At 34.1% G+C, this 12,954-nt stretch overlaps 1 protein-coding gene across 9 annotated transcripts in view; it reads left to right on the top strand.

Moving 5' to 3' along the window:
* The window catches only part of NAB1 (NGFI-A binding protein 1), a 40,822-nt gene extending 28,835 nt beyond the window's left edge, over positions 1–11,987 (top strand). For 7 of the 9 annotated variants that reach the window (XM_072961591.1, XM_072961587.1, XM_072961585.1 and 4 more), the window contains exons 5-8: positions 4,189–4,278; positions 5,876–6,038; positions 7,795–7,911; positions 9,449–11,987. In XM_072961591.1, coding sequence (XP_072817692.1) covers positions 4,189–4,278; positions 5,876–6,038; positions 7,795–7,911; positions 9,449–9,537 — 459 coding nt within the window. In that variant the 3' untranslated portion in view covers positions 9,538–11,987. The remainder of the gene's footprint in view (positions 1–4,188; positions 4,279–5,875; positions 6,039–7,794; positions 7,912–9,448) is intronic. The other 2 variants (XM_072961586.1, XM_031678039.2) reach the window with 1 other exon arrangement.
* Positions 11,988–12,954: the final 967 nt, after the last annotated feature.

Genomic DNA, 12,954 nt, shown 5'->3' with positions numbered 1-12,954 from the left:
GAAAAAAATCTTGAGAGACTTAGAACAAAAGTCCTGCACCAAACATAATGTGAAAGAGACCATCTTCTTGGGAATGTTCTCACTTTTATTTCTGTGTCATATATTTTGGGTACCTTATATTTTATGAAATGATAGCTACTCAGGCCAGCAGTTTTCCCATGCATGATGAACTGTCAGACTGGGAGAAAATCAGAATGAGTAATGTACCCAGTTGCAGAGAGCCACTGGTCTTTGTTATTTATTGTTATTTATTGCTGATTGCATGCTTGTATTTCTCTTTGTTAATGATGGAGCAGTGTCCATTTTCTAAGAACTTTTACATGTAGTGTTTGAAGTTCCCCCTTCCAGCTTTTCAACATTCTCATGGTTAATAATCCTGACAATGGTAGCACCATAAATTTGTATAGCAGTGTGTACTTTTCCCAAGATTTACCATTTGCATTACTTTATTTAATCCCCACGAATTTCTGTTGAGCGGGTAAAGCAGTGATTTAATCTCCATTTGAAAACTAGGAACACTGGAAATAATGAGGTTAACTCTCTTCCATGAGATCACATACCTAGTTCCTAACATGAGAAAATTAGATCACTCCTTTCTCCTGCATGCTCCTTCAAAGACAGTATTGAGATAACTGGAGCTCCTGGGAGTTCTGGCCTGGGCTCACTCCACTCAAGGTCTGTTGATGAGCTGGAACTTTCCAGTCTGACTTTACCCCAAGTTCCAGAGTTAGTGGAGGTCTCACCAACAGATCGGACTCAACATGTCCTCAACTGAATTCGTCAACTTTCCACTCTCTCCAACTTCCTGGTCCTGAGTCTCTGATTCTACTGAATGTTATCACTGAATTCCCAGTTGCCAAAGTCATCTCTCAGGAGTTCACGTATTTCTCTGTTGCATCTGCCATTGTCTGAGGCTAGGGCGCTAGTATCTGTGTTCACTGTAGCCCTCTAGCCACCATCCTTGACCCCCCAACCCCCCACATCACATTCAGATTCAGATTCGGTTTTCTAATCTGATTAGTCTTTTCCCTAAGACCTTCCATGACTTCTCTGCATTTAAGATAAAATCTAAAATTCTTAACATGGTTTACAAGGCCTCACAGAATTTGGCCCTGGGTATCCAATTTCTCAAACCACCCTCTCTTTCTCAGTATATTCTCTTTGTTATCATATTAAATATTTTCCCATTTCCCCAGGATATACTGTTCTTTTTGCCTCCAGGCCTTTATATAAAGCTGCTCTCTTTCCCTAGAGAACTCTCTCCTTCCAGGTCCCACCCAAGACATCATGCCCTCTGGGAGGCCTTCCCTGACACACTGTTCTCCCCTATGCTCTGGATCTCTTTGTCCATTTCCCTTCAGACTGTGCTTGTCAGAAGGGCAGAAGCCATTGTATCCCCAGCATTGAGTTCAGAGGATAGAACCTATTAGGCAAACAAGATTAAATGAATAAAACAAGTGTTTCTAGATTTCCATTTTTTTTCCACTAAAATGTTCCCCACCAATATGGTCAGTATTCCCTTGCTGATTTTAGTGTCAAATGCCTAGCTCATGCTCTAAGATATTAATACTATGTAAATATTCCTAAAATTTATCTTATTCCCCCTGTATCATAAAGCTATAGTAATATCACTTATAGCATGCTATTTTTTTTCACTCTGATTAAATATAGTGGCTTTTGGAGTTAGCTTAGTTAATATCAGTTACAGACTTTTACTGGGTTAATTTCTGTGTACCAAGCACTGTGCTAAGTGTTTCTCACAAACTTTTTTCTTCTTTAAAATGGTTCTAAAGTTAGCTGGGTACGAAGGTTATCCCTATTTTAACAGATGAGGAAACAGACACTGAGAGATGAAGTAATCTGTCTAGTACCACAGCAAATAAGTAGTAGAATTGGGATTTTAACTCAGTGCAAGTCATAAAGTTAAACCAGTTCAGCTGATGAAAAACAGAGCTATAGGAGAAATGCCTCTATTTACTGTAGTAAGTTCATAAAGGTGGCAACTCTAGGATTTTGTGGTTTTCACATAGGCTTTGAAGCCAACGTCTGTCACCGTAAAATGAGGGAAACCCAAGGTTGTTTGTGTGAGGATTAAATGAGATAATTGATGTAAAATACAGGATACAGTCAGGAACTGGTTCATTGTGGGCACCTGGAAAATGATAGCCACTCTGGTGGTTGTTTTCTAAGTCTGCTAGCTTCCTCATTGAACTTTAGGGTTTGCTAAAGATAAAGCTGGATTTTTAGATCTAAATAAATTCTTAGGAGAACAATGGAATGACCAAGAATAGTACTTTTCCTTTAGATTTAAAGTATATACACTTGTATAAAATTTATTCTAGCTCAGTTAATGATTATATTCTATACATTCCTCTAAGACAAGGGTCCTTGGTCTTGGGCCTAGAAAGGTGGCTATTTTTAGCAGTTTTAAAAGGCTGATTGTATATCAACCCACCATGAAGCTACAAGATTATTTCAAGATGTTAAATTTATCTGCTCTTAACTCTAATTATTTTATTGCATGTCTTTGAAATTTAAAAAATAGGAAATGAATTATTAGTTAGGAAATGAATTTTGGTAGATGAAATATTTGAAAACATGAGATTTGCAGTGGAGAAATAGTCTTTTGAAAAGACCCTAATGGGGAAAATTTTTTGAACCATTATCTCATATTTCAAATAAGATAAATATTTTGTCATTATTACATCTTTTTCTGTTGTATTATTACACAGTAACTTTGGTTTTTTATTATGCACCCTTTGCTACAAATATACAGCTTATCAGATAAGGAGACAAATGTTTTGGAGGTTAATGACAGCATCTGTGAGATCTTAAGTAGTTTTCAGTAAAATTATTAAAACCATGCTATCATAATGTTTGTAGTTATAAATTTCATGTGGAGCCCTAAGCAAGCAAAAAAACCCCAAAAAACTTGATAAAATTAGTATATGGATTGGCACTAATATATATAAAGTATAAAATGGAAATAATATAACTTGAAGTGTTGTCCAGGAGTAGAGTGCCCCAGTACGCTCTATTTAATACAAGAACTTAGTATATACTGATAAACATATTCAGCAGTTATTGTATGCTGAAGGCAATATCTCATTTGCTTTATCTCACAACAGCCCTAGTAATTCTTTTATCTTTATTTTTCATATGAGGAAGCTAAAGTTGGGAAACGTTAAGTTACTCATTCGGTGTCATGTAGCTGTAAGTAGTGGTGGAATCAGAACAGGACTTCAGGTCTTTGTAACTCCAAAGCCTGTCACCTGTCAGGTGAAATGGCAAAGGAGAAATCACAAGTCAACATGGAAGAATTCTGCAGACATTTAGGTCAGGAATTTGCTTTGGATGTTCACATTACATATAACAAAATAAATTCCAGGTGGGTTAGAGAGTTAAATTAAAAAAAAAAGAAACAATAAAATAAAGCTTTAGAAAACTAGAGGGTAGATTTGAGTAGTTCTCAAATCTCTAAAGCAGAATGCCTTTCTGAATTGTGTAACAATAGAAGAAACCACAAAGTAAAATATAAGTATATACAACTACAGTGTATAAAATGTTAAAAATTGATTATCAAAACAAAAATATAAATTGACAAAAATTAAGAAAACACCACCTAGCTCTGGCATGGAAAACTGTCATATATTGCTTTTGATACGATAAGCCAGTAAAGGCCCTTGAGGAAAGTATGTGAAGGACATAAAAATGTTCATCCTTTTGCACTAATTCTGCTTCTGGGAATCTATTGTATTAGATAATCTAAACTATGGGGAAATGCTATTTCCATAAAAATATTTTTGTAATGTTTTTCACAAAACAAAAAATAAAATAATCTAAATGTCCAATATGAAGATAGTGATTAAGTAGTCAAAACACTAGATGAAATGTTAAATAATCATTGTTATCAGTGATCATAAAGTCTATGTTCTAGTGTCAAACTGTGGATGTATCAACTTTTTAATTTTTTTCATTGATGTTTTTACTGAGGTTACTTACAGCTATAGAAATAAAGTAATTGTACCATAAAAGATGGAAATGAAATATTATACATTAAAATCTTAAATCATGATCATTCAAGTAATAGGATTAAGTTGGATTTCTTTGCTTTATTTTCTGATTTTTTGATAATATGATTATTTTATTTACAAACTAAGTAAAAAGGGCATATCCTTTGACCCACAGGATGGGTTTGCAGACTTTCAGGACTCCATGCAAACACTCTTCCAGCAGGCTAAAGCCAAGAGTGAAGAACTCGCTGCTATTAGTTCACAGGTAACGTAAACCACTAGTTAATATTTCATAACACTGTGTGCAGGTTAAAAAGTCAATGGCTGCTTCGAGGAGCTTCAGTTTTAAGCATCCAAAGACTGAATTTATTTCTGGTCGTTTTAAAAAGTCATCTGATCCACAGCTGTATCAACAAGATAGCAGTATCAACTTGGTTTGATTTGGTTTATGAGCAGAATCTGATTGCGTGCTACTTATTTATTCTTTGTAGTTGTGGAAGGAAGTAAGACAGATTCTCTACTTAAGAAAACTCAGAAGAAGCAACTGGATAACAGGAAAATGGCCATGTTGACTATGGCTGTGTGTAATACAACTCTGAGATAAGATAGTTCTAGTTCTCAATAAAATATTAATAGTCAGCATTGTCGCTGTTGTTGAACCGTTTCAATTCATGTATAATGAAAAATTATTAAATTAATATACAGCTTCAGGTGCTTTTGCTACTAAGTTATTTAATTATGTACACAGAAATTAACATTTAAAAAAGTCATTTCTGCATCCACACCTTTTAGAAAGAACTGTTTTATTCCTGTTGATCTCCCTAGTGACTGCTTTTAGTCAGATTCGGTACTGCCAAGTTTTGTGTTTTTGTGTTAAGAGGATGAAAAACTACATTTCCCCCTCAGAAATCTTACTGAAATTTTATCAGTTACTTAGTAAGAAATTTAAATGAATTGAAGTTATCATTCCTTTTGGTCTGGTTTATTTGCATTCAGAAAAACAGTATAAACTTTTATCCTATTCTATAAATTAATATATTTCACCTATTGATTTTTGCTGTTGTGAATCAGGATTGTTTGTAACCAATGTTAATTAGCAGATTCCTTTACTCCTCTTTTGTATAGCATTTTTACTATTACCTCCTGGGCAAAATATCACAAATACACTGCTTTGAATGTTACAATAGGTAATTTAGAGCAGTGCATAGAAAAGGACTTACTACATAAATTTATATGTCAGACAAGTAATAGTACATTTGAAACGTGTCTTTTTATGGGTGGTTGGGAAATACTGCAGTTTCATTCCATGATGAAGATGAAAGATCCTCGTTGGCACTGATGTTTTCCTGCATAATTTGCATTGTTTAATTTTGGTGGGAAGTGTGTTTGTCTTGTTCTTCTAGACAGCGTTTTACACCTTTTCTCCCCCAAACACACTGTCATCATATCAGAGTTTGTGTCATGCCAGATCCTAAAGTAAAAATGCCAGGACTTCACCCTGTGTGTTAGAAGCAGCCTATAGCAGATGTTGCGGTTGCTCTGAGGTTCCGTTTTAAAAAATCTTTAAAAGAACTCAGTACTTTGGAAAACAAAGCTAAGGTTATTTTGCTTTTGAGCTAAAATGGAAGTCTCTTTATAGAATTGAGCAGAAAGCTGTTTTCCTTTTGTATGAAATCCAACATTCTGTGTTTTAACATGATGATACAGACGTCAATGCATATTTATGGAACGTGTATACCACATGAAGTGTGAACTAATTTTAATGAATACTAAATATATTTTCTGGAGTCTGAAATTGGCATCTTTAAACCATTAAAAAATCTAGAATGTTTTAGTTATTTTATTTTTGCTTTACTTACTAGCAGCCTGAAAAGGTGATGGCAAAGCAGATGGAGTTCCTTTGCACCCAAGCTGGCTATGACAGACTGCAGCATACTGAAAGAAGACTGTCTGCAGGACTTTACAGGCAAAGCTCGGAAGAGCACAGCCCTAATGGCTTGACTTCTGATAACTCTGATGGACAAGGTACATGTTTAGAGTGACCCACACCTTCAGATCTGGCTACTCTGTGCACTTCAAAGAGAAACAAACTGCTAATTTTAAAAACCTGATATTTTGTGGAGATGATTTTACAGGTTCTCTAATCAAAATTAATTTTTAAATTGCCCCTTTTTCTAAAAAGGAAAGAATTCTTCCTGCAAATTTAATTTGTGAAGTTTTTTTTTTCTTTTTTTCCTTACTATCCTTAAACAATAGTTGGCACATGTGATTGCCTTTTGTAGAGGGTGGATGGGAATGGGAGATATAAACAGTACAGATCATTTTTCCTGTAGAAATAGATTCCATGGGAGATGTTTATCATTGTTTAAAAGATTAAAACTTTGTCTTTTTTAGACTGTATAAACAGATTAGTCTAAAATATGTAACGTTTAGTTCCTAAGAGAATGTGGTAACTGCTTCTAAAGTACTATGCCAGGGTACAGAGATTTGAAGAGATAGGATAAGAGTGGAGAGACTTGTAGACATTTTGTCTTTAGGCTTACCATTGGCCTGCAGTCCCTATGAGAATATTTTGTGTGGTTGTATACTTTGGAAATTGTTCTCTTAAAATCTTAGGTATAGAAAGCTTTGATTCCTTAGTTATTTGTTTGTTTGTTTTACCATTTAAAAAATTGTTTCTTTTTTTCTTTTTCTTTTTTTTTTTTTTTTTTGTATTCATACATGAAGAAAATTCCAATCGTTGTCATTCACTCATTCAGGAAGTATTTTTTTAGTATCTCCTGTGTGTCAGGCACACTTCTAGGTACTGAGATGCAACAGTCAGTAAGATAAAGTCCCTGCTACACTGCAGCTTACACTTGAGTGGAGGGAGATGTATAGTATATAAGTATAGAAATATATCCTCTAGTTTCAAATAGTGATAGTTTTTGAAGAAAAACCATTTTGAGGGTCTTCTTTTTTTAGAGAGTGGTTACTGTAGTCAAAAAAAAAATTTCTTTCTAAGTAAGAATACAATCTTAACCAGCATTACATGTAAAACATTACATGTCAGCAGATCAGAGTACTGGCAGAGAATTTTTTTTCTTTTTTAAGTATTATAGAAACTTTTTAGTAGAAGTCTTGTTTAACTTCTCCAGTCATCCTTGACAGTTAAGACTTGAGTTAAGAAGCCAAGGCATTAATGAAAGATTTGATGACTATTTGTGACACCAGGATAGTCCAGACTATAGCAGTAATTTGCTAAGTGTGATGCATTTAGATTTATGACAGAGAATATGCTTTGGTGTATGAAGCATTTTTTGCCACATCTGTGCTAATTACATTTTTTTTTCATGAATTTGCCACAGGTTTTGTTGTTAATTGTTGTTTTTAATAATAGACAACTGGCTTGAAGCCATCTCTGTCTGTCTAGTGTTTTCTACTATGTGGTTAATGACCTGCCTTGGTAAATGGTTGCACTGGTAAGAAAATGCCCTGCAGAGGTGATGCATTTTCTGCCAAGATTTGAGTGCATACTGGAAATCTCAGTCTTTTGTTTATTTTAGGATTAGCTCATAAGAATATTCTGGCAGAATTGTAAATCTTGAGACTAGCATGAATTGTCATTTTCCCCTTAAATTGTTATTTTAAATATTTCTCCAACTATTATCTAAATTCCTCAGTATCTGTTGACTTTGTTATTCATTTCCTAGTGAGTGTTCAGGCAATTGTGGAAACTTATTTTTAAGAAAAACTGATGTGTTTTTAATATTATTCATATTGCTTTTTCCCTTTTCATTAGGAGAAAGACCTTTAAATCTCCGAATGCCTAATTTACAGAACAGACAACCCCATCATTTTGTGGTGGATGGGGAGCTGAGTAGACATTACTCCAGTGAGGCGAAGTCCCACTCGTCAGGTGAGAATGTGCGATATGATTAAAGGGAGTAATACTTGAATAGAACATCTTTAAATTCTAATCTCCTACTTTCCATTGTTCCCCTCAAAAAAGTTCATTGCTAATAATGTTATAGTCAGTTTTCTGCCCTTGGAAATGATAGATAGCCACATTAATAGCCAGTCTTTTTGAGAACATAGTTTCCAAAGAATTGATTAGCTAACATGAATGATGACTTCTATACGGAACCTAAACCAGATAATAAACGGCTGCTTTAAGGTATGTAATTCCCTTTTCCAGCCTTTCATAATATGAAATCGATGGATTATATGTTTGCTGTCAGGCTAAGAAAACTTTATATACCAAAATCTAGATTTTTCATGCAGATGCATTTTGGGGATGATACTTGTATTTCAGAAGTAGACTCAACTCCGTAGAAGGACAAGCTGTTCCTTACTGTTGTCTGGGGTTCTCATGTTTTTGTCCAAGTAAAGTGAGTTAGACAAAATTAAAGTGTTAGAGACCAACACCAGTTGAAAGAATTCAGGATTGTTCAGTCTTTGAGTTTTAGGAGTCACCCGAAGTCAGTTATTTCATCTGTAAAATAGAAATAATTTCTTCCTCATAGAATAGTTACAAGGATTGAACAAGATAGTGTATATGAATTGCCTGGCTGATAGGAATGCAATAAATGGTAGCTACTATTTTTATTCCTCTTTTTATACTAAATTTAAAGTCCACTTCTGTATAGAGAGGTTAAATTCATAAACTGAAATGCCTAATTTCAGATAAGCTATTAATATTGGTTACCTTTCTAAAATCCTTTTAAAAGTGTGTGTTCACACACACATATGCATGTATATGTATCCCCCAGTATTAGTACTTTATGTAAATACTACATTTTATTGTCATTCTGTATTGTTTGTTGGAGGTTGAAATAACCATACACGTAACTCCAAGGAATGACTTCTTATGAAAGTAGAATCTTTATTCTTTTTTCTCTATTTCTCCCACCTTAAGATTTTTTCATGACTGGAGAAACTTTTAAAAATAATTCCATGTAAACATGGAAAATGCTTTTCTTGTCTCATGTCTTCATTGGTAGTAAATATTTTAGCCAGTAACTTTGCTGTATATGAATGACCAGTTTTTTATATTTTATTTATTACTTTGGACCAAGCATTAAATAAAAGTGAATAGGTTCTGTATGCTATGTGCTTTACATGCATTTCATGATTTAACTCTCATATGACACTATGTATAAATGTATAAAATGGGGTACTATCCCCATTTTATAGATGAAGATAGTAAGATGCTTAACTTGTCCAGACATGTGTACAGCTAGTAATTGGCAGAAATGGAACATAAATCCAGAATCCAAGATCTTAACCACAACTCTATAAACATAAAATTTTTATATGAATTGCAGAATCATGAATAGTTGATACTGTTTGTTTTGGAGTTTGGGGGTTTGTTTTGTTAAATTTATTTGAGTTTGTTTTTTTATGATCCATTGATTTAAAGTATCAACACATTTTTTGTTTTCATTTTTATGCAGAAAGCCTTGGAATTTTAAAAGACTACCCTCACTCAGCTTTTACTCTAGAAAAGAAAGTCATCAAAACAGAGCCTGAAGATTCAAGATAGCTGTGATTCTCCCACTGTTCTCTGGAAATGGCATCAAATTTAATGCTCCATCATAGAAATAAGCCTTAATAACCAATGTTGCCTCATTCAGCACAAACAGATTTCATAGCCAAAGCATAAGGACTGATCCTGTAGTCTGTGGAAACCAGGAAGAGAAAACTACAGCCACAGAAGAGAAAATTAAGAGAATGTTGCAATCTGTAACAAAAATATTGATCCACTCACATTCCTGTGTAAGTCGTTTTATGTGGAAAGGCTTACAAATTAATATTGTAAGCATTCATTATTTAAGAATGTACAATGTATTTGTGTAATTTATAGAAGTAAAGTCTAGATGTTGAGACCTGTTTGGTCTAATTGGTGTGGATACAGTTTATTTTACTTGAAATTTCATTGTCTACTTTAAGTGTGCTTAGCGTAAATATTATTGTATGTCAGAGTTTAGAATCTCAGCAGTCATAAAAAAGAAAGTTTAAGTGATGTAGTTATTGGCAAGGTTGCAATGACTTTGGGAAAATGGAAAGCAAATAGTCAATTTAAGCCAAGGAAAATATTGTAGATTTAATGTCTGATGAAACTGGTTTTGTTTAACATGAAATGTGTCATTTTTTATAGTCAAATGTCATTTTTACTGGCTTAATCAGGCTCATAGTTAATAAATACTGAAGTAAAGTCAAAAAGATGAGCAATATAGTAGAAAATCTCTCTTACCTAAGTTGACCCAGGTTACATTATACGATAGCTACTTAAGGTGTAACAAAAATAGGAAGCTGTTACTTGGACAGAGAACTTGAAACAGGTGGACTGATGTGTAAAAGCTTTGACTTAACATTATTATTTCAGAATGTGTTATGTAGGTTGAGACAAAGTAAGTCAACCCTAAATGTGATAAGGATGGTGTCTGTTAACAAAGGCTATAATATATAATTGAGTAAGTACTGTTTTATATCCAGAAATTCTTCTCTACTTACAGTCAGAGAAACTAGATGACTCTCCCTAGGGAATGTCTCCCCACCCAGAACATCACAAGTGCAGACGATCATTGCATCCACATTTGCAGGCATATTTCTAGGGATTTTTAGTTGACATCTATATTCATTATTTATTTTACAATTTCATTTTTGTACAATTGTCAGATTGTGAATGCAATTTTTTCTTAAAATTCATTTTAACTTGAAAATATGTTTTAATTCTCCCTATTTAATTAATGGGCTGTATGCATATATATATGACGGTGTGCTTAGATGTTAATAACATACTTGCATACTTACCAGAATTTCACATTGGAATCCATAGTTAAAAAAAAAAAAAAAAAACAAATACTACTTCTACCAATTTACAATTTTTTCTCTTGGTTTAAGAGGAGATGTTTGACAGCTTTACCTACTTCCTCCAGATTCATCTAAACCCAGACATTGCCGAGAAGAGCATATTGACTTGGAATATGTGTTTTTTTGTTTTCAGTTCTGTTCTAGGTTATAACTATGTAAAAAATATTAAGTTATAATCTGTTATACTAAAATTCATCAGCCAAATGTTAGATGAAATGTCTGCACTGTAGTCTCTGATCACTGTCACATATATGTTTGCTTTTTCATTTCGATTTGTAGAATAGCTTTACAGTAGAAACACCAGTAAACAATTTTTATACTATTAAAAGGCTTTTTTCCCTTCCTAAATGTTTTGATCGTACCGTAGTGTTTTGCCCACTGAAGACGCTTTTTATGGACCTTGCAACTTTGATGCCAGCTTGAGGTTGATTATTGTGTTTGTATTGTTCACTGTGTGTAGAAATAGTATGAGTACGATTTACATAGATTATTCAGTTTTTAATATTAGCCATAGAACTGGTTAGTATCTCAGTAGTTTCATGAAACGTTTCCTGTATTCTAATCTATTTTGAGAAATTTTGTGGGGTTTTTTTTAATTGTGTCTTATGGTTCAAGTTTGTACATTTTAATAAGCAGCAATTTTTAAAGATGTGGTAATCTTCCAACTAATATTTATCTGTCTTTCATGATCCCACAAACTGCATCTTTAAATCCATAAATAAGTTTCCTTAAGTATCATTCTTTTCTGGTCCTTCATGCTTAGCGATAAGGGGGAAGCACAAGAAAAATTTCAGTAGAATACAGTTTTTATTTTGTAAACACTAATGTATTAAACTTGCTATACATTGAAACAAATAATATATATTTTTATTTGAAGTGTATATATGAATTGGATGTTATAAGTAGTTGATTTTTTTCATTGTGTTAGAGGTATTTTCACTGAACAAGGTCAATTGGTTACCTCAGTATTACAACCAATATAGTCCAAGGGACCATTTCTCCCCAGGAGTGTGCTGTACTTTATTATGTGAAGTCTGTTTCTGTGACTCTTAAAGCTGTTGGTGAGGTGGGACGAGTGCACTTGCTTCCTGTGGCAATAAAGACTTTCTGTGCCTCACACATCTATGTTTATAGAGCTTTCTGCACAGCACTCTTCACGGTAGTGTTAGTCTACTCTGCCTCCCCTCTTTCATTACGTGGTGTGGGCTAGAGTGTTAGGGGCCAGGGGCTTATGTCTTAAGTCAAGACGAAATATTATTGTCAGCTATCGTCATTTCTGTAAAGCTATTTTGCATATAGGTACTCAGTTGACTCTGGAATGTCAGAGCAAGAATTTGGTTTATATTGTTCTCACTTACGAGAAGTTTACAAAGACATTTTAGAAATTACCCACCATATCTAAACAGCCAAAGTAATAAATAAAAGGGGGAACATTAGGACTTAACATTTATAATATACTAAATATTTGCAAAGTGTTAATGTGATCTGGCTTCAGTATTAAGGGCTAGGTTTATGGAATTGAACTAACCTGTGGTAGAGAATTAGCAAAAGCTTTGCAACAAGGTTGTAATTGATGAGTTTGCTAGATTAATGAAGAACTTCGTGATGTCCAGAGCTGAGCCAAGGGCTAGGATGAGGCTGGAGGCCACAGAAGAAAGGTAAAACATGATCCTTGCCCTTTGGGAGCCCAACACCTAGTTGAATTGGAACTAATGCCACTCAAATAAAAATACAGATTTTAGTATGTTACAGACTTGGGGTGAATAAGGAGCTGACATTAGGTGCATTCTGTGTTCAGTAGGGATTATGGGAGTAGATACTTAACAGGTGAAAGAGAGCACTCTCAGTGAGTGAGACTCAAGAATTATCAGCCAGGACTGGAATAGTTAACAGAAAGAGGTGGGATGTGCTTCTAAAGCCATAGAGGTAATGCATTCCACTTTGAGGTCACTTTTTAAAAGAATACTTAAGCTCAATGCTTCAAAATGATGGTTGCCATGGATAATCATTATTTTGACAGTCCCTTTGAACCTGTCGAGAGGCAGAGGGGGAAAATGTGCTTTTTCCTGTCCTTAATTAGATTACC

The sequence above is a fragment of the Vicugna pacos genome, chromosome 5 (assembly GCF_048564905.1).
Source record: "Vicugna pacos chromosome 5, VicPac4, whole genome shotgun sequence".
NCBI classification, from domain to species: Eukaryota; Metazoa; Chordata; class Mammalia; order Artiodactyla; family Camelidae; genus Vicugna; species Vicugna pacos.
Note: the sequence above shows the minus strand (reverse complement) of the source record. Positions and strands in the feature narration are given on the sequence as shown.